At 45.4% G+C, this 22245-nt stretch overlaps 1 protein-coding gene across 12 annotated transcripts in view; it reads right to left on the bottom strand.

Moving 5' to 3' along the window:
- mapk10 (mitogen-activated protein kinase 10) overlaps window positions 1–22245 on the bottom strand; it is a 375236-nt gene that overhangs the window by 165084 nt on the left and 187907 nt on the right. For 11 of the 12 annotated variants that reach the window (XM_072496255.1, XM_072496260.1, XM_072496264.1 and 8 more), the window contains 4 exons: window positions 15204–15262; window positions 5413–5551; window positions 1873–2038; window positions 48–119 (listed from right to left, as the gene is read on the bottom strand). In XM_072496255.1, the coding sequence (XP_072352356.1) occupies window positions 48–119; window positions 1873–2038; window positions 5413–5551; window positions 15204–15262 (436 nt within the window). The remainder of the gene's footprint in view (window positions 1–47; window positions 120–1872; window positions 2039–5412; window positions 5552–15203; window positions 15263–22245) is intronic. The other variant, XM_072496256.1, reaches the window with a different exon arrangement.

The following is a 22245-nucleotide window of genomic DNA, read 5'->3' on the forward strand; positions in this document are numbered from 1 at the left end:
ATGCATCAAAAAACCACGATTAGCTGCTGCAAGCAGCGCAAGGATACAGTCCCTTCCTGGAAAGAGGATTTTGTGGCGAACCATTTCTCCCATAATGCACCCAACAGACCAAATATCCACTTTGAGTTCAGAGAATGGGTGATAACATAAAAGGAAATTACAATTAGAAACATGACCATCATATAAAAGGGAAAGAATAGTTAGGAATGAGAAAATGAGTAACAATTAATTGAAGGCCCGGGGTAATGTCTACCCCCAAATCCTGAAAGTTAAACAAACTTAGAGTATTAACGATGATCATGCACCAGTACTAGATTCTATCTGTTGTGCCTAGGCTTAAAATATATATAAGCAAAATTTAGAGTAGAGATTTCAAATCACTAGCTGGCCATTCTAAGCTAAGTGCCAACAAGGTGTACGGGGAAATTATAGTCTAAACTTTGTGCAATAAATTAATACTGGTCTAGATTTATAACAACATCAGCCAGCATACTAAATGAATTAATGAGGTATAATCCCAGTCTGCATAACTGTAGAACATAAAGCAGAGACACACGCAATGTGTTAGGAATTGAAAATAGGGGTTGGCAGCACCATTGGTGGCTTATTAGCAGAGAATGCCTTGTTCATTGTCATGGCAATACAACTCATATCGTAAATAGTATGCTTCACTCAAACAGGTTGTCAATAGAAGTGAATTATCGCTTTCCTCTTTACCATCCCAGTACATCAGTCAAATATTATCTCTATTTATTATTGTTCATTAATATATTCCACTCTTCCTTCAACATTTGGTTAAGTTTAAATGCTGACAGTTTTCCATAATATTAGAGAAATAATTCATATTTTGAAAATAAAATCCAAAAACAGTTCTGCGCACGAATTTATAGCTGTAGTCACCAAGGTTTTAGATATTCCAGACTTAGTCGAGAACATCCCAATCATGTAATTAATTTTAATTGAGGTGATCATTATATGATGATCCAGAGACAAATAATAATTATAATTAGGAGAATTGCGTCTATGCAGAAATATTACAGTATTCTATGCTCTTTTAAGGTTGTCATCATCCAAGATATAAGTTTGCTATTTATACAATACATGACAATATAAAATTGTCAAGAAACCTTTCCTTCCCACAAGACGCAAGAATGATAACAAAATGGATCAGGGTGTCACTTCTCTCTCGGCATTCTGAATTTTCTACATTGAGTTCACTTTAAGTAATACAAAATATGCAGAGAATACAGAAAACAATTAGCCTCTGAATTAAAGGTAGAGTATGCCAGTGCAGACGACACTGCAGGAATTTCAGTTCTTATTTTTTTCATATAAAATAGGATGCTGCACATCTTACTTACAATGTAACACTGATCAATGCTTGATGCAAATCAGTTTCATAGGATTAGGAGTGTTACCGCTTTAATAGTTAAACTGTATCATGTTGATCTAGAGGCAGAAAGTTGCAGCAGGCAACTATTTGGTGCTCACAGCTAACCAGGTAAAGGGGCCTTTCCCTCAAAATCCTCCTACAGAGTCAGATAACTGCTGCTAGTGAGTTAAAATCCACCAAATTAAGTTCCCAATTTCAACAAGGACATCAGGAAACTGCTAAATGGCGATTGATTAATTGCCACAGGAACACTTTTGTCAGCTCACAGCCAGATGACTGGATGGTGTTGTAAAATATTAACTTGAATTACTGGACTGTCTTTTGGATAAAACAATTAACTCATGTCATGTTATTTGGTAAGCGGAAGGCTAAAACCATTAAAAAAAATTTAACAGGATGATTCAAAATACGCATGACATATGTTCTGTGCAGCACACAATTAGACAATACAAAATATAATCGCGCAGTAAAGATCTCACCATTTTCTTTGTACCCCATCCCCAGAATTACTTCTGGTGCTCTATAATAACGGGTTACTACATAGGGAGTCATCATGAAGCTTGTTCCAGCAGTCCTTGCCAGTCCAAAGTCAAGTATTTTCAGTGTGCAGTCTGATTTTACCACAATGTTGCTGGGTTTTAGATCCTGGGAATGGAAAAGAATAAATCAAAGTACAAAATAATTTGTCAGCGTTGTGACCACTTTTATTGCTGCCAGCATTTTCTTCCCAGAGCACTAAAACTAAATTCAAATTCTCCATCTACCCTGGTGAGATTTGACCTGACATTCCCAGGATTTTGTATTAGTTCTAAGAGGCAGCTTACCAATCGATGGGGCTGGGGGAGAGGCGTGTGCAGGAAACTTGACTGCTCCTCCATGATGTCAAGCCAGACTGGGGTCTTAAAAAGAGGAACACAAGGCAGTCCTGGTGTGTGAGTCATGGGGGGATGAGCAGAAAGTGGGAAGAAATTTGTCGGTCAAGAAGGAGCGTTAGAAACTCACACTTAGCATTTTTGAGCTGCTTAAGAATCATTGGTTAGGCCATTCTATACCATGTATGCTCCACCCATATTGAACCTGAAAATTGCACTGGGGTCCTTTGTATTTCACAGGACCTCAGTCAGGCACCTGTTTGAAACAGTTGGATGGCTGACTGGTGATTATCAAGACTAGATAGAAATGATGGCCCAGTGGGGGTGGGGTTAAGTTGTGCACTCATATTTTCCTTGCACCATCGCTGTGCTCCTGTCTGAAAATGGAAATAAAGGCTGTTTCTTTGTATTTTTTTAACGAATAATTGTTTATTCCATTGGAATTAACCCAAACAGTATTCTAATTTCTCTTAAATTTAGGCTTTCGGAATGAGGCTCTGTTGGAGCTACGAAGATAGTTAAGCGGCATTCAATATTTAGAATAGGAAAGGGTTAATAAAATCAAGACAGAAAGGTATGGTTTGATAAAGGACACATATAGGCAGGAGCAAGTGTTGAATGTATAGGCTAAATTTTATGATGGAGGCTGAAGTCCGGTAGGCGGGGTCAAAAAATGAGAGGAGAGTCCGCTTTGGCCAGAGATGGGACCCATGGAGACATATTCCTGGTGGGACCTGGCCGTCACCAGGACTGCTGTCGCTATACAGCTCATCACCAATAGACGTCAATCCAATCTGAGGGCTTGTTGCTCAGCAGCACCACTGAAGCAGTGACCATTGCTGCTACGGGGCGAAGATGCATCGACAGCCGTATGTACTCAAAGACAGGTAAATGGGCTCTGGGGTAGGCTTCGGTAGGCTGGCCCTGGCAAGGAAGCTGTAGTGGCTTGGTGAACAGGCAGGATGGTCAGTGCCACCAGAGGTTCCTCCTTGGGCCATGGGGTTCCCAAAAAAGAATTTCACTGAATGGTTTCCCCATCAGACAATGAGCAAAATGGCTGCAGAGATGAGAAGGGACCCTTCATTGGCCACTTAAGTGACTCAATTGGGCACAGTGGATGGTCTCTCTGCCACTGGCAAAATGGTATGGCTGTACAAAGTCCCCTTTCCTGTGCCATTTTGGCAGCCTCCTCCCTTCCCAGCCAATGGTAAGAGGTTGGCAAAAATCATCCCCCATGAGGGGTCAAGTTCAGGGCCCCCTTGTTTGGAGGTATAGGCTGTAACCCAATTAATACTTTCGTGAGTTTGATGAGTTTTTTGATCGACAATAAGAGTATAAAAAATAGTATGCGGCATCTTTCTGCTGTCATCTAGACTTTGTGTACATTTTAAGCATGCTAGGTGGACCCTACAGTCTGTTGTAATAAAGACCGTTGCTTGAAAAGGAAAGAATTGTGTCTATGGCTATTTCAACAGGCTCATCCCAACATCCGAGGTGGTATCGACAGACATCAGCATCCGTTCAGAATTTATTGTGGAGACCGTTACACATTAAGTGGTTCATTTACAACCTGAAATTTATGTTTATGAATTAGAAATGAAAATATCTCAAGTGCATTATTTATTGCCCTATTCCTGTTGTCAATTTGTGTGCGGCTATTTCCATCTGCTCCAGGAAATAGTGACCCGATTACATAGCTGTTTGAGTAGGGTGTTTCATTAAGGTTTGCAAATAATGTGCAATGACAAAAACAGTATACGCTCCAGCCATTGATATTTGACCAAGAGCAACCTAACCAGCAGTCTTGAAGGGATCGTTAGAGGTTGTTCTAAAAATGCTAAGTAAAGGTTTTGAATATTTTCTTGGCTCCATAATAAATCTTCATATTTGCTATTGGCTCTTCTATGCCCTCACCAATTAATTGCCTATCTCTCACATCTTTAGGACTTTACTTCCAACTTTACCGTGACAGGTAGCTATTTGCAGCTCCCCCCTCCCGCCGTCAACCCTGACACATATTGTGATTACATACATTATGCCTGATTGTGGTCGATTGGGTAGGAGCAGGCTCACCTGTAGGAATGGGACACACTCAAATCTACTGGATTTAGATATAAAACATCAATGTATTCAGGTGGGATAAAGTCAGAATCTGTAGCAAGGACGGTGTCGAGGGTGGTAGGATCCAGGGTCATAACAGGGCTGGGGGTTCGCAATATTTGGGGTGGCAGAGGAGCCGGGAGTGCGGGAGGCGAAAGAGGCCGGAATTCTGGCCTTTGCATCCCCGGTAGCCCGGTGAAGGATTCTTCTTCAGTGGAAAGATACGAGGCCCCCAAGCGTGGAATCCTGGATCAGCGATATGGCAGGGTTCATTAAATTGGAGAGGGTGAAATTCTCCTTGAGAGGGTCGGTACATGGGTTCTTTAGGCGGTGGCAACTGTTCTTAGACTTCCTGGCTGAACGATAGACATTGGTCAATGGCAGCAGCAACTCGGGGTGGGGGGGGGGGGGGGGGGGGGGGGTGGTTTACTTTATTTTTTGTTTTTGTTATTTACACTGGAGGGTCTGAGGGGGTGTATATACTTGTTGTATTAAGTCAGGGTGTTAATGCTAATTTGTTATTAATGTACAGGGGGGAGGGGGGTATGGAGGGTTGCTTTTCTGGACTGTGTTTTGTACTTAACCCTGTTGGGTTCCTTTTTCATTTTGTTATTGATATTTTATGAAAACCTTCAATAACATTTTTTTTTAAAGTCAGAATCTGTAGCAGATTGAATTTGCATTGGGTAATTGTGCTGAAATTACAGATATAAAATCATGGGACACAGCAGTTTTAAAGAGTCTTCGTCAGAACAATTGTCCTTTGTGCATGAAGTCTGAAATGTTATAGCAACAAAATTGTGGAAAATCTATGAAAATGTGGATCATAGATTGTAGAGTTCACAGTGCAGAAGGAGGCTATTCGGCCCATCGAGTCTGCACTGGCTCTTGGAAAGAGCACCCTGTGTAAGCCAATGTAGCCGTCATAATCACTTCAGAAATTGTACAAATTGCAGCTGATAAAACATAGCAAAGCAGATTTCCTCTGATGTGAAGCTCTGCCCAGCAATCAAACTCAATACTCAAAATTTTCTGTAATTCACCTACCCTGTGAATAATGCCGGCCGAATGGAGATGTTTGATGCCGCACAGCATCTGGTACAGTAGGTAGGACATTCGTTCATGATCCAGTTCCATTTGGATTACCTGACATAGGTTGGCATCCATCAGTTCCATAACCAAATACCTATCACAAGAGGGGAGAAAGGAGGCTCCTGAATTGATAATTTCACAGACAACATTGTTCCATCACCTTGTCAGTTATCGATTAAAAGGGGGCTCAACATTTATTTCAACTGTGAGCAGGATAACGAAGAACACCTTCAGAGGTGCATCCCTATTTTTGCCCTCCAGAAACTGTTTACAGTTCTGCACTTATCCTGTAGCTCGGAGAACAAAATGGTACGGGCCACAAAACGTCCATAACTAAAATCAGCGATACAACATGATCACCTATCGAGGGAATTCAATTTAGTTGGGGCAAGAGCAGTTATCTCAATATTCCCCTTCTGTTCCTTTAACTAAGAAAGAATGTCACCTTCAATCACATAATTCCACTTTACTGCAGGAAATAGTTATACATTTGTGTAACTTAAGAAAACGGTGGTTAGTTTTACATTCAAAATTAAAGCAGAGAGCAACGTAAATGTCCAGAAGCAAGTTCTGACTGAGTCCAGTTAATATAATTCAGTTAATATAATTGCTGGCAGAGTCCAGGAGCTTCTATTCATGGGTGTTCAGAACTCTCTCTCTTGGAGGACTGGAGTTTCAGCCATGCAGTCTAAATGGGATAGCGCCTGGCTGGAAGGCATACTGCAACTGTTGGTCCGAGATTGGTAGCTGCAGTGGAAATGCAGTATCTCTGTCATTAGTCTGTCTATTAGTGTTCAATTGAGCAATGATATGGTCATCAGACAATGCACGCACATTGGATGTTTATGAAGACTAACGTATCAGTGCAGACAGTACCTTATTTCTAGACTAGCAATTGTATCTAGTTGCAAGAGGGATGATTGCAAATACATCATTACAACATAATCAACCATCATTCAGGTGCAGTTGCTAGTGGAAACAGTATTAAAATGTTTACGTACAGAAAATTGAATAGACACTAATAGACTACCGCCGCCTCTGCTATACCAAAACTGTATTTGTGACTATAACCCCTTTGTGGCACTGCTTTGCGTGTTCAAGTGATTCACTAACAATCACTGATCAAGTTTAAATTACCTCACAGCAAGTTGTGTTCTGCAAAGTGATGTTCACTTCTTTTTGTTATATTTAGTGTTTTGTAGCTCTAATCATAGAATCATAGAATTTACAGTGCAGAAGGAGGCCATTCGGCCCATCGAGGCTGCACCGGCCCTTGGAAAGGGCACCCTACTTCAGCCCACGCCTCCACACTATCCACATTTCCCCACCTAATCTCTCTGCCTCATCTTAAATGTGGTTCCTCAACCATTGATCTCAGGTAATTTCAGTTGGGGGACATTTCCCATGGGTTTGCTTGTCCTAGTTAATGTATACTCTTCAAAATTCCCATATTCTGCAGCAATTGCACATTCCTCTTTACTATGCTACCAAGTTGCCAACGTTGATCTGATTTCAGTTCTCTTCAAGTGCAGCTCTCTACTGGGAGAAAAATTAATGAGTTTACCAAATCATTAAAGGAAAGTTTGGCTGTCTGTGTATAAAATGCTAATTGATGCCGCTGCTACCAAGAAGTTAAACACAGCATTTTGCAGTTAGAATGACCAACATCAACTTCTGGAAAAGTATAAAAAGATGTTTGAAAACTCACTGGGCTCAATGCAACTCAAAATTAAGCTAAACAGTACGCCGAAATATCCCAAAGCCAGAACCGTACCATACGCCATCCGGCCAAAAGTCAAAGAACTAGAAACATTATTCCAAGCAAGAGTCATTGAACCAGTTACTACCATTGACTCCGCTACTCCAATAGTCCCTGTACTCAAATGAGATGGCTCAGTGAGGATATGTGGAGATTTTAAGACAACAATAAACCTGGTATTAGGTCACTACTCACTGTCCCTGCGTGCAATTCTGGTCGCCGCATTATAGGAAGGATGTGGAAGCATTGGAAAGGGTGCAGAGGAGATTTTCCAGAATGTTGCCTGGTATGGAGGGAAGATCTTATGAGAAAAGGCTGAGGGACTTGAGGCTGTTTTCGTTAGAGAGAAAAAGGTTAAGTGGTGACTTAATTGAGGCATACAAGATGATCAGAGGATTAGATAGGGTGGACAGTGAGAGCCTTTTTCCTCGGATGGTGATGTCTAACACGAGGGGACATAGCTTTAAATTGAGGGGAGATAGATATAGGACAGATGTCAGAGGTAGGTTCTTTACTCAGAGAGTAGTAAGGGCATGGAATGCCCTGCCTGAAACAGTAGTGGACTCGCCAACACTAAGGGCATTCAAATGGTCATTGGATAGACATATGGACGATAAGGGAATAGTGTTAATGGGCTTTAGAGTGGTTTAACAGGTCGGCGCAACATCGAGGGCCGAAGGGCCTGTACTGCGCTGTAATGTTCTATGTTCTAAGACTTATTTGCTGGACTTTCTGGAGGTCAGAGATTCAGTAAACTTTGGTGGCCAGAATTTAGATGATCAAATCGAAGAGAAAATGGGGCAATATCAGTCCTGTGTAAAACTAAGGAACACTTCACCATTACAACCACCACATCCATGGGAATTGCCAACACAGCCATGGCAGAGAATACACATAGACAACGCTGGTCCAGTGGAGGGTCACATGTTCCCAGTAATCGTTAATGCACATTCTAAATGTACGGAAGTAGTGATTATGAAATCCACAACGGCAGAACAAACTGTTCAGTAGTTGGATACAAATATTTGCGTGATCTGCTGGCCAAAGCAAGTCATAAGTCACAATGGAATACAGTTCATTTCCAAGGACTTCAAAAACTATTTGAAAGGAAATGGTATACGCACATCAAGTCGGCTCCATACCATCCTTCCACAAATGGATTGGCCGAGTGATTCATACAGTCACTTAAACACTCAATCAAGTCACCAAAGAACCAAGGTGCATTGTCAAGACGAGTAAATAACTTCTTGATGTCATACCAAAACACAACACATGCAACGGCAGAGTTCACCAATAATGCTACTTTTCAAAAAATGCTAAGAACAAAGCTTGACCTTTGGTATCACCTGATACTTCAGAGATTGCCCAACAACAACAACAAGCATATATTGCTGGAAGGGAACAAAACTCTAAAAAGAGAATAATTACTCAAGGTGAGTGAGTACCAGCATGAAGCTACACCACAAATGAGAAATGGGTACCTGTTGTTATCCTAGCTGTGGTAGCATGACCCCTTTAAGGGCCGATCCTTCGTGGGCCATGTGACCAGCCCGGAGCCTATGGGGATGGAGGGCACAAATATTAGCCTATCAGGTGTTTAGGTGCGTATCTGGCCGCTGGGGTTTGGTAGGAGTTAGCTTGGGAGTTGAGGGGACTAGACCTGTGTGGTAGTTGTACTGTTCTGTATATAAAGTTTTTTTAAAAATTAAGGTGCCCAATTCTATTTTTTTCCATTTAAGGGACAATTTAGCATGGCCAATCCACCTACCCTGCACATCTTTGGGTTGTGGGGGTGAGACCCACGCAGACACGGGAGAATGTGCAAACTGCACACGGACAGTGACCTGGGACTGGGATCAAACCTGGATCCTCAGCGCCGTGAGGCAGCAGTGCTATCACTGCACCACTGTGTTGCCCCTATAAAGTTCTTCTTAGTTAGTTACACTGCCTTGTCGCATGCCTTGCATTACAACATTGGCAATGAGGATAAATAAGCCAGTCAAAGGAAACCTGTCAACAATTGGAAGGGGGAGATTGGGGTGGTGGTGGTGGGGGGGGGGGGGGGGGGGGGCTCTCAGAGTGCTGAAAAGGTAAAAGATCGTCAGCAGTCAAATCGCCATGCCACTATTTTGCAATGATGTGGAGATGCTGGCGTTGGACTGGGTGAGCACAGTAAGAAGTCTTACAACACCAGGTTAAAGTCCAACAGGTTTGTTTCAAACACTAGCTTTCGGAGCACTGCTCCTTCCTCACCTAGCTCCGAAAGCTAGTGTTCAAAACAAACCTGTTGGACTTTAACCTGGTGTTGTAAGACTTCTTACTATTTTGGAAAATTGATCTATTTGATCTGGATGTTGAAAGTTGGGGCCAGCAGGTCAACAGGCTTTGATACTTTAGCGCTGCCAATGAAATAAAGGCAGAAGACAATCAGAAAGTAATATTACTTACAGTTTGCGGCCCACAAACTATAACCACTTGAGAAGCCCAACATCTCCGGAGGCTCCGAGCTTCAAATCTTTGGATCAATTTGTGCAACTAGTGAGGAACCATTACAATCCCTGACCCTCCATCATTATGCAATGCTACAAATTTCATACAGTCGTTAGAGGTGCTGGAGAAACAGCATCTGTTTTTGTAGCCAGATTTTAACAAATGTTGGAATATTGTGAATTTGGTACTTCTCTGTGACATGCTGCGTGACCGGGTGTTTTGTGAGATCAACAACTTAAATATTCAGAAGAAATTGTTCGCAGAAACAAGATATCCTTGGACAAAGCAGTTGAGTTGGCTCAAGCAACTGAACATGTTGAACAAGGCACTTTTGAATTACAAAGTGTGCAGAGCAAGGTGAAGCAGTTATGGTGGGACGTGGCGGCTATTCAAGGTTCCCGAAGCAAGGGAGCTGCAGAGTGAGAGAAGAAGAAAAGTGAATAGCAGTCACAAGGGTTAGAGGCTTGTTATTGTTGTGGGAGAGAGCATTCCCAAGACAGATGCAAATTTAAGGAATTCATCTCTTTCAAATGTAATATGAAAGGCCATATACAAGCCAAATGCAGAGTCAGACAGTCTACTCCAAGTTCCCCTCAAAAAATCGTCAACTCCAGTGAACAAGCTTGAGGCAGACCCTGAAGAGAATACAAGCTTAATATGGTGAGATTAAGTAAAACACCCAATTATAGGTTGTCCTTGTCGTCAATGGCCATCCACTGGAAATGGAGGTTGAAACAGGGGCGCTTGCCACAGTAGTTTAGGTATATGCAGGGAGGGCTGCAACCTGTGAATCTACACCGGCCACCTTAGTCACCTATACTCAAGAGGTACTGAGGATATTGGGTATAGCAGGGCATGTTGCCCAGGCCGGCACAGGAGGTCGCACAACATGTGCGCCAGGGCCGTTGCGCAAGGGACGCTCTAATCGCCTCCAGGTTCACTGACTAGAGGGCTGGCCGATGGCAGCACACACATCCTGTCCCCACCCTGGTCACCCCGTCCCATGTCTACACTCCTTGCACCCCAACCCTTTCTTCTCCACCCCACCCTTCCCTGTCTCTCACCAAACCCTCCCACCCCCCCCCCCCTCCCCCGCCCGGCACCTACACCTTCCTCTGTGATTTCCACCTGCCTCACTATGGGGAACGGGCCCTGGGTTGGCAGTATCAGCGAGTCTGGTCCATGGGATGGAAGGTGATGATGACCCACTCTGCAATGAACTCTGGTGCTCTTCATCAGTTGGCAACGTCTAACTCCTACCCACAGGTGCACATTTGGAGGCGGCCTGCTGCAATTCCCACCCTGTGACCTGGGTCCCCGTTGGCGACCGTCCTCTGAAGTGACCAGATCTGAATGGGCCCGCCAGATTCTCGTGTGTCCCAGGTGGTGTGGTGCCACTCTATAATAATCTTTATTGGCACAAGTAGGCTTACATTAACACTGCAATGAAGTTACTGTGAAAAGCCTCGAGTAGCCACATTCCGGCGCCTGTTCGGGTACACGGAGGGGGAATTCAGAATGTCCAATTTACCTAACAGTACGTCTTTCGGGACTTGTGGGAGGAAACCGGAGCACCCGGAGGAAACCTACGCAGACAGAAGGAGAACGTGCAGCCTCCACACAGACAGTGACTCAAGCCGGGAATCAAACCTGGGACCCTGGCGCTGTGAAGCAACAGTGCTATCCACTGTGCTACTGTGCTGCCCGCTGCCTATCTATTGCACCAGGGATGGGCAGCGGGGAGGGGGGGGAACAGGCCCCCTCCAGTCTGCACTCTGTGGTTGTGGGCTGCCTTCTCCTTGAGACGGGGGGGGGGGGGGATGGGACAGAAAATGCACAGTGTGAGGGAGTTGGACGTGGGCAGCACAGCAGGTGAGCAGCTAGTGGCCTGTGTGTGCAGGGCAGCTGGCCATGGCGGGCTGTATGGGTGTTTCCATGTGGTGCCACGTGAGGTGCGAACAGACTGCTGATGGGTGGGGTTTAGTCACACTCTTGGCGGGAGTGGACGATACAGGAGTGTGGGACGGGGGTTGGTGACAGGGGCACAGTGCTGGTTACTCACCCTGGCCACGCTGAGGAGGTCATGCAGTTTTTTACGACACTGTCGCTGGACCCTACGCTGCTTATGCCTCTGCCACCTGTGCTCAGGCCCAGTGTACAGCGGTAGTGGCAGCCTCCTGCGGACCCTGGGCACAGAGTGTCCTGCCTCTCCTCGACGGTATCCAGCAGGACCTCAAGCTCTGCTTCGGTGAAACAGGGTCCCCCTCTTCGGGGTGCCACCTTCTTGGCTGGAATGAGTGTGTGTGGGGAGTTGAGTGCTTACATGTGGCTGCAGCTTGTCAGCCTCTTGAGTGCCAATCCTGATCCCGGCGGATCGGATGCCGTCATGCATTGGAATTACATTAGTTCCACATGGCGCCGGTGCTAGCCCATTAACGGATCCTGAATTACTCCAGGACTGGCGGCACTTTTGGGTTGTAGAACACCACCGATTCAGTTCCAGCATCAGGCAGCAGCCTTTTCTCCAAGAATTGTACAGCGGTCATCCTGATCAGTCCAAGGTTAAGGTGTTGGCCAGGAGTTACGTTTGGTGGCCAGAGATGGCCACCGATGTGAACAGGGTTTGACTCAACACAACCTTCCACCTGCAGCAGGTTTTGCATCCTTGGGAGTGGCCGGGGCATCCATGGATGAGGCTCCACATCGAATTTGCGGGTCCCTTTTTGGCTCTGATGTTTCTGATTGTGGTAAATACCCACTCGAAGTTGCTGATGTTCAGCTTATGCGTTTGATCACTGTGGCTGCCAGCATAGACAAGCTGCGCCAAATCTTTGTCATTCACAGCCTGCCTGAGGTGGTCATCTCAGACAACAACCGAAGAGCTTCAATTCTTTGTTAAGTCGAATGGAATCCAGCATTTAAGGACTGCCCCCTATCAGCCCACATCAAAGGGGATTCCTGAAAGAACGGTCCAAACTTTCATAGCATCAATGAAAAGACAAGCTAATTGGCCACTACTGCTTTGTTGAGCGGACTACTTGCTCTCGTGCAATACAACCTGCATACCACCATTGGGGTCAGCTCGGCTGAGTTGTTATAATAATAATCTTTATTGTCACAAGTAGGCTTACATTAACACCACAATGAAGTTATTGTGAAAAGCCCCTAGTCGCCACAATCCGGCACCTGTTCGGGTACACAGAGGGAGAATTCAGAATGTCCAAATTACCTAACAGCATGTCTTTCGGGACTTGTGGGAGGAAACCGGAGCACCCGGAGGAAACCCACGCAGACACAGGGAGAACGTGCAGACTCCACACAAACAGTGACCCAAGCCAGGAAAGGAACCTGGGACTCGGGTGCTGTGAAGCAACAGTGCTACCCACTGTGCTACCGTGCTGGACAGGTGCCTCAGGACCCGGCTTGGTATCATTTTTCCAAATTTGTTAGGGAGGGTGGAGGCGAAGCAAGCTTCACAGAAAGGCCATCACAATACAGCCAAGAAGGACAGGTCATTTTAAACAGAAGATGTAATATATGTGTGGACCGTTGGTGGAGGGCCAGAATGGTTACCTGGGAGAGTTGTTGCCATAACTGGGCCGTTATCCTATTTCATAGATCTACAGGACCATGAAGCGAGAAAACATGTAGATTATTTGAGAAGGAAATAAACCGTCTTCCTCGCAAATGGGCGGGTGGACCCTATCTCAGTTACCACTTTACCACTTCCGCACTGGTTGTGTTAGAACTGAGATCATCTCAAGGGGAATCATCAGGAGCCACAGAAGGAGTTGAAGAGGTAGTCAGCACTGCACCCACTTCAGATTCTACCGATTTGTCTGCTCTTGCTGTTGACTCTGAAGCCTCCAGTCTGGAAAAGCCAGTTGCCAAGTTGAGATGTTTGACAAGAGTTAGGAATTCACCTGATAGACTTACCTTATGAACTGTGCTTTAAGCTCCCTTACTAGAACTCTCTTTGATTGTATCTAATTGGAAATAAGAGTTTTTCTCTTTTTGTTTTCAGTGATCTGTAAAGGAACTTAAGGGGGGGGGGAAGAATCTGGTAGCGTGGTCCCTTTACGAAGTGATCTTTCGTGGGCCACGTGACCAGGCCAGAGTCTAACAGGGTGGAGTTCACTCCGACGTGAACTCGGGTGTCATTTCCTCAGTCCTCAAATCAAAAATGTGGGTGAGGTAGGATCTTCCCCGGTAAGCCTGACTTTGAGCTGATTTAATGTTGTAATCTACACTTCTGGCAAGGGTTCAATTCTCCTCCGCCCCTTCAGACAACAACAGTGGCGTTACTGAGACCTGGGGGAACCACCACAAAAAAGGGAAGTCAGTGATATTATCAACTTGTCATCCAATTTTCTATAGGTCTGTCTGGTCTTATTGATGTACAGTTAAAGGAAGATCCAAATATTCATTTTAATTAAATTCTGAATATAGAACAAGGGAATATGGAAACAAACAAATAAAAGATACATTTAGTAGTTTTAAAGCATCTATAATAAAGCAGTGAATTATGTCATTTGCAGTCAGTACTCTGTGTGACTGTATGTGTCCATTCACAACAGGAGACCTTCAAAATTTGAAAACAGCTTCTTATCACACGGGGAAGATGAGCAGTTCTGGATGGAGTAGTGGGAGGGGGGGGCGGGTTTAAGAAAGACAGAGAGAGACTAATTGTACTTCAACAGTGGGCAAGCTAACTGGCTGCAGTTACTCAAAGTCCACTGGGTTGCATTTCCATATTTCAATACCACTGTGGCAAATGGAAGACAGTCCTAGTGAGATGTAGAGGACCTTTAGTAGACATTGGCCTGGGTTTCAGAAACTTGGCCGAGGAAGGAATGAATGTGGGTTGACATGGAATTTCCCAGCATCTTCCCACTTCCTGAGCATTTTTAAGGTGGCAGATCAGATGGAGAGGCGGTTACCTGCCTGCAATTGGTAAGTAGCTCATTAATGTAATTTAAAAATCGAATAAGGCCCAACTGGAATTTTTCTAGCAAATGCCCAGGAGCAGCCTCCTGGCAACAGACTGGGGACGAGTACTCCAGAATCAATTTGAGGACCAACTTCCTGAAGCTGCCGAACGTTTGTGGCTGCACAAGCCTCCCTCTGAAGTGTTTTTTCTCTCCATAACGGTGGTCTGGCAGTTATGGCTATTATTTAAAAGGATGGAGGTATTCTCTCTCTCCCTTGGCTATATCTGCAGGCGACAACTCCTTCAATGCTGGAACGCCTCCAATTGGTCCTCTAGCATACTTGTACAGTGAGGGTGCTTTCTGGTCGCTAATTGGCCATTCCTTTGAAAATCATGTATGATGGCTGCTTTCAACACTTTGTGCATTCAGGAGCTGTATTTGATCCTGACATCAGGGTCCTGATCCCAATGCGAAGGTTCAACCAGTACTATCTGACTTGAAGAAAAGAGTTCCCAGTAAAATAAATGCATAAGATATCTGGGAGGAGAACATTTTGTCTTACTTACACATCCTGGAACTCATCGAGCGATTTCTGAGGTGTAAACACATTTAATAAACTGATGATCTGTGAAGCAAAAGAGATGTTACTGTTATAACTTGCTTTGTAACTGCATTTAATCACAAATCATCACTGCCATAAATGTTACCACTCACTCAAAGCTGGGGGTTAGCACTTAGCCCCATGGACTTATCTATCTTATATACATTTATGCATTATTTATATGTCTTGTCTACATTACTTTTTAAAAAAATAATTAAAATCTTTCCTGAGCCTGATTAGCAATTAATAATAATAATAATAATAATAATAATAATAATAGTAATTGCTTATTGTCACAAGTAGGTTTCAACAAAGTTACTCTGAAAAGCCCCTAGTCACCACATTCCGGCGCCTGTTCGGGGAGGCCGGTACGGGAATTGCACCCGCGCTGCTGCCTTGTTCTGAATGACAAGCCAGCTGTTTAGCCCACTGTGCTAAACCAGCCCCATCTTATCATTATACATAAAATATTGACAATTGATTTAGAATACATGTTTAGAGGTGAATTCCATTGTATGCTATCGGTCATTAAAATAAAATGAAATCTATAAAATTTGTAGAATTCTGTGCACATTTATTCAATTTCCCTCCACTTGTGGCTGAGTATAATGTAATTTTTATTTGCTGAGAATTAATTATGCATTTGGAATTTAGCTAAGCAATAAAAACCAGAAATAGCAAAAATTGCATTATTATTAAATTACATTTTGATTATTAGTTCACAAGTTTTGTAAAATAGGCAATATAAAATCAATGGCTCGGTTATAAGCTGACTACTATGCTGGAAGATATAAACTTGCAAACACTCAAAATCACTTGTCCATTTATTGTTCCAGGTAGCACAATACAATTGACTCATGAATAACAAAGTGTGAGTTTGCCTGGAACATTTATACAAGCACAGGGATCTCTACAGAATATATGGACAACAAGTTGAAAATGTGGCAATATCTGTAGTTATGACTACACAACCACATATTGTGCAATGAATCAAAGTCACAAAAGAAATTCCGTCAATATTATAAATATAAACCAGCATCAATCATTTACAAGGCGGCGTAAGGCACTGATTGGTGAAGGGTTATTTTTAGTAAACATCTGATGCTGCATTCGTGTGAAATTGGGCAGTTGGTTGACAGTACTTAGTCACTCAGTATCTAAGTCAGGAACTCTCTCTGATGAGAGTCAACAGGGATATTATGTGGCTTGGTAGAATTCTCTATATAATGAGGATTATGCCGTACAAGATTATATGATGAGGGCCTCTCAGCTCATCTGATCTAACCTTACAGTATGTCAATTCTATAATCTCTTTTCAGTGTCTGTGTCTCAAATGTGTCCAGCAAACTGGCAAGATTCTGGTAGCTGTAGTCTACGGACTTCCTGAAAATAGCAATGCAGCACTGTCATGTGAGAGTACCTGTAAGAAATGGGTGTGTATAGAAATATCTGTAGTGAGAGTACCTTTAAGAAATGGGTGTTTATTACTGCAGTGATGTCAGAGAGCTGGGTTGTCTGTCAACTTTTTACTTTCACTTTAGGTTTTTTGCTGCAGGATGTGTTTGGTTTCATTTTAGTTTTGGAGAAGCTGCAATCACAGCAGTCCGTGTATGAATCTCTGCAAGCTTATGAATGTCCATTTGCTGATTTCAACGTGGTAACTGCTCTCAATAGTGAATTTAAACCTGATCTTTGTGTTCAAAGGGTCTTTTGTCTTCTGAATGTTGTTTGGGAATTTATTAAGGATTACTTAGTGTTGTATTCTTTGGGGGTTGTATTTGAATTGATGGTTGCTAAGATGTACACTGTATGTTTCAAAAAGGTTAACTTGAGTTCATTGAATAAACGTTGGGGGGAGATTCTCCGATATTGAGGCCAAGTATTCGCGCCGTCGTGAACGCCATCGTGTTTCACGACGGCGCAAACAGGGCCCAGATACAACCTATTCTGGCCATCACAGGGGGCCAGCACGGCGCTGAAGTGGTTCACACCGCTCCAGCGTCCTCACGCAGTGCCAAATCGGCGCTGCACCAACCCGCGCATGCGCAGTTGGGGCAGTCCAATCCTGCGCATGCGCAGTTGAGCCGCGCCATCCTGCGCATGCGTGGGGAACATCTTATGTGCGCCGGCCCCTCACCAACATGGAGCCGGTGTTCTGGGGCCGTGTGCGGAAGGAAGTAGGCCCGGGGGGGAGAGGCCGGCTCGCCGATTGGTGGGCCCCGATCGTGGGCCAGACCCCATCGGAGGCCACCCCGGTGAAGGTCCTCCCCACAGGCCGCCTCCCCCAGCGTTCCCGCAGAGTTCCCGCCGGCAGTGACCAGGGGTGGACGGCGCCGGCGGGAACCTTTTGTGTCGTAGCGGCCGCTCGGCCCATCCGGCCGGAGAATCGCCGGTCGCCGGTTCTCCGAGCGGCCTGGTGCGAATTGCGCGCCGCTGGTTTCCGGGGGGTGGGAAGCGGGGTGTGGGAGAGAATAGCGCCCATTGTTTTGCTTTCAAAAATATTTTTCCATTTCTACTGGACCACACCTGTAGAGTGTGCCTTGTGATCCCCATACCACAATCTAATAAAAGTTGTGGGTCAGGTGAACTCCATGATACACTTTGGGGTTCTCTAAACCCTGGCCCGTAACAGCGCAAGGAAATATAAATACGGAGATAAGGAAAACAGATAGGAAAAACAATATCATTATCTTGGGAGATTTTAATTGTCGCATAGACTGGAAGAGGTAGAATAGCCTCTGTAATAAAAGCAATTAGTTACTAGACTGCATTCAGCAATTCTTTTTCTGGAATGTTTTAGAACGGTTTAACAAGAGTTAATATGCTAGCTATCCAGCGTTCATCCCCATGTTCATTTCCCGAGTGTTTAGTGTGGCAGGTTATTGAAATCCATTAGTGGTTTACAAAACTGAACACATTAATAAACACGTTCTGAAATGAAATGAAAATCGCTTATTGTCACAAGTAGGCTTCAATGAAGTTACTGTGAAAAGCCCCTAGTCGCCACATTCCGCGCCTGTTTGGGGAGGCTGCTACGGGAATTGAACCGTGCTGCTGGCCTGTCTTGGTCTGCTTTAAAAGCCAGCGATTTAGCCCAGTGTGCTAAACCAGCCCCAGTTCTAAAGTCAGTTCTAATTTTCAAACATTGGGCAGACTGAAACTATTGTCTTGGACCCTTCCATTAACTACATCCCTTTTCTCTGGCCACTAAGAAGGCTGAAACTGAATGGGCCTATTTGATAGGAGCTAAGCTTCTGACCCCATATCCTCTCCATCACTAAGAATGTCTAGTATCACCTCCGTAACACCATGCGTCTCTGCCCCAGCCCATCTACAATTGAAACCCTCACCCTCTACTCCAATGCTTTCCTGGTCAGACCCCATTGATCACAGGGCTAGGCTTTGAATAATTTGTGGGTTTGGGACCCGTGCGGGCGCAATTTCAAAGTTGCGGCCCTGGAGATCATCTCGGGATCCAACACTTGCAGGGCAGTTTGTAAGGGCTGGACGGGGGATGCTGGTCACCAGTTAATGGCACATTTTACTCCTTAAGGAGCAGAATGGAATTTTTAAACTTTAGGCAGGGAAGAGATGGTCGAGTGAGGGAACCATGGTTGACAAGAGAGGTTGAATGTCTTGTTAAGAGGAAAAAGGTGACTTATGTAAGGCTGAGGAAACAAGGTTCAGACAGGGCATTGGAGGGATACAAGATAGCCAGGAGGGAACTGAAGAAAGGGATTAGGAGAGCTAAGAGAGGGCATGAACAATCTTTGGCGGGTAGGATCAAGGAAAACCCCAAGGCCTTTTACACATATGTGAGGAATATGAGAATGACTAGAGCGAGGGTAGGTCCGATCAAGGACAGTAGCGGGAGATTGTGTATTGAGTCTGAAGAGATAGGAGAGGTCTTGAACGAGTACTTTTCTTCTGTATTTACAAATGAGAGGGGCGATATTGTTGGAGAGGACAGTGTGAAACAGATTGGTAAGCTCGAGGAAATACTTGTTAGGAAGGAAGATGTGTTGGGCATTTTGAAAAACTTGAGGATAGACAAGTCCCCCGGGCCTGACGGGATGTATCCAAGGATTCTATGGGAAGCAAGAGATGAAATTGCAGAGCCGTTGGCAATGATCTTTTCGTCTTCACTGTCAACAGGGGTGGTACCAGGGGATTGGAGAGTGGCGAATGTCGTGCCCCTGTTCAAAAAAGGGACTAGGGATAACCCTGGGAATTACAGGCCAGTTAGTCTTACTTCGGTGGTAGGCAAAGTAATGGAAAGGGTACTGAAGGATAGGATTTCTGAGCATCTGGAAAGACACTGCTTGATTAGGGATAGTCAGCACGGATTTGTGAGGGGTAGGTCTTGCCTTACAAATCTTATTGAATTCTTTGAGGAGGTGACCAAGCATGTGGATGAAGGTAAAGCAGTGGATGTAGTGTACATGGATTTTAGTAAGGCATTTGATAAAGTTCCCCATGGTAGGCTTATGCAGAAAGTAAGGAGGCATGGGATAGTGGGAAATTTGGCCAGTTGGATAACGAACTGGCTAACCGATAGAAGTCAGAGAGTGGTGGTGGATGGCAAATATTCAGCCTGGATCCCAGTTACCAGTGGCGTACCGCAGGGATCAGTTCTGGGTCCTCTGCTGTTTGTGATTTTCATTAATGACTTGGATGAGGGAGTTGAAGGGTGGGTCAGTAAATTTGCAGACGATACGAAGATTGGTGGAGTTGTGGATAGTAAGGAGGGCTGTTGTCGGCTGCAAAGAGACATAGATAGGATGCAGAGCTGGGCTGAGAAGTGGCAGATGGAGTTTAACCCTGAAAAGTGTGAGGTTGTCCATTTTGGAAGGACAAATATGAATACGGAATACAGGGTTAACGGTAGAGTTCTTGGCAATGTGGAGGAGCAGAGAGATCTTGGGGTCTATGTTCATACATCTTTGAAAGTTGCCACTCAAGTGGATAGAGCTGTGAAGAAGGCCTATGGTGTGCTCGCGTTCATTAACAGAGGGATTGAATTTAAGAGCCGTGAGGTGATGATGCAGCTGTACAAAACTTTGGTAAGGCCACATTTGGAGTATTGTGTACAGTTTTGGTCGCTTCATTTTCGGAAGGATGTGGAAGCTTTGGAAAAGGTGCAAAGAAGATTTACCAGGATGTTGCCTGGAATGGAGAGTAGGTCTTACGTGGAGAGGTTGAGGGTGCTAGGCCTTTTCTCATTAGAACGGAGAAGGATGAGGGGCGACTTGATAGAGGTTTATAAGATGATCAGGGGAATAGATAGAGTAGACAGTCAGAGACGTTTTCCCCGGGTGGAACAAACCATTACAAGGGGACATAAATTTAAGGTGAAAGGTGGAAGATATAGGAGGGATATCAGAGGTAGGTTCTTTACCCAGAGAGTAGTGGGGGCATGGAATGCACTGCCTGTGGAAGTAGTTGAGTTGGAAACATTAGGGACCTTCAAGCAGCTATTGGATAGGTACATGGATTACGGTAAAATGATATAGTGTAGATTTATTTGTTCTCAAGGGCAGCACGGTAGCATTGTGGATAGCACAATTGCTTCACAGCTCCAGGGTCCCAGGTTCGATTCCGGCTTGGGTCACTGTCTGTGCGGAGTCTGCACGTCCTCCCCGTGTCTGCGTGGGTTTCCTCCGGGTGCTCCGGTTTCCTCCCACAGACCAAAGATGTGCGGGTTAGGTGAATTGGCCAATGATAAATTGCCCTTAATGTCCATATTGCCCTTGGTGTTGGGTGGAGGTGTTGAGTTTGGGTAGGGTGCTCTTTCCAAGAGCCGGTGCAGACTCAAAGGGCCGAATGGCCTCATTCTGCACTGTAAATTCAATGATAATCTATGATTAATCTAGGACAAAGGTTCGGCACAACATCGTGGGCCGAAGGGCCTGTTCTGTGCTGTATTTTCTATGTTCTATGTTTACTTTGTTAAACCCGAAGAATCTGGTGCACATTAGCTCACAGTTGTCGGGTTTTGCCGCAGAGCCAAGTAAAGTTTATTTGTCATGGTGTTGAAACCTTTTCTTTATTGACAAAATTGTGCCAGTCTATGTGAGTGCTGTGCCTTCAGTTTAACTGCATGGCCGCTTCCAGCCCCATCGACCATGCAAGGAGCTGCCTGTGCTATTCAGTAATGGAGCAGCAGGGCGCATTGTGGCTTCATCTCCATTTGCCGCTGACACCAGGTAGGCAGCTTCCACCTCCTAGAGGTGCTCGGTGCCACTAATTGGGTGTCAAGCTTGTCTCCGGCCAAATTAGCACATTTACATTTAAAAATAGCACCAAGGGAGTGACGCAGCTGAGGCAGCGTTAGAAACCAGGGGCGTCATTCTCCGACCCCCCCCAGCGGGTCGGAGAATGGCCGTTGGCCGCCGTGAATCCCGCCCCCGCCAGTTGCTGAAGTCTCTGGTACCGGAGATTGGGCGGGGGCGGGAATTGGGCCGCGCCGGTTGGCGGGCCTCCCCGCTCGATTCTCCGGCCCGAATGGGCCGAAGTCCCGCCGAGAAATTGCCTGTCCCGCCGGCGTAAATTAAAGTAGCTATTTACCGGCGGGACAAGGCGGCGTGGGCGGGCTCCGGGGTCCTGGGGGGGGCGCGGGGCGATCTAGCCCTGGGGGATGCCCCCACGGTGGCCTGGCCCGCGATCGGGGCCCACCAATCCGCGGGAGGGCCAATGCCGTGGGGCCACTCTTTCCCTTCCGCCTCCGCAACGGTCTCCACCATGGCGGAGGCGGAAGAGACTCTCCCCACTGCGCATGCGTGGGAAACTGTCAGCGGCCACTGACGCTCCCGCGCATGTGCCGCCCCGAATGTCATTTCCGCGCCAGCTGGCGGGGCAACAAACGCCGTTTCCGCCAGCTGGCGCGGAAATGACATTCGGGGCAGCCGTGGCGTGCATCGCGGACCCATGCCAGCCGTGGCGCGCATGCATGAACCCGCGCAGTCCGTGCTGGCCCCCTTATCGGCAGCTGGTGCTGCGTGAAGCGC

Source organism: Scyliorhinus torazame, chromosome 3 (genome assembly GCF_047496885.1).
Source record: "Scyliorhinus torazame isolate Kashiwa2021f chromosome 3, sScyTor2.1, whole genome shotgun sequence".
In the NCBI taxonomy this organism is placed as follows: domain Eukaryota; kingdom Metazoa; phylum Chordata; class Chondrichthyes; order Carcharhiniformes; family Scyliorhinidae; genus Scyliorhinus; species Scyliorhinus torazame.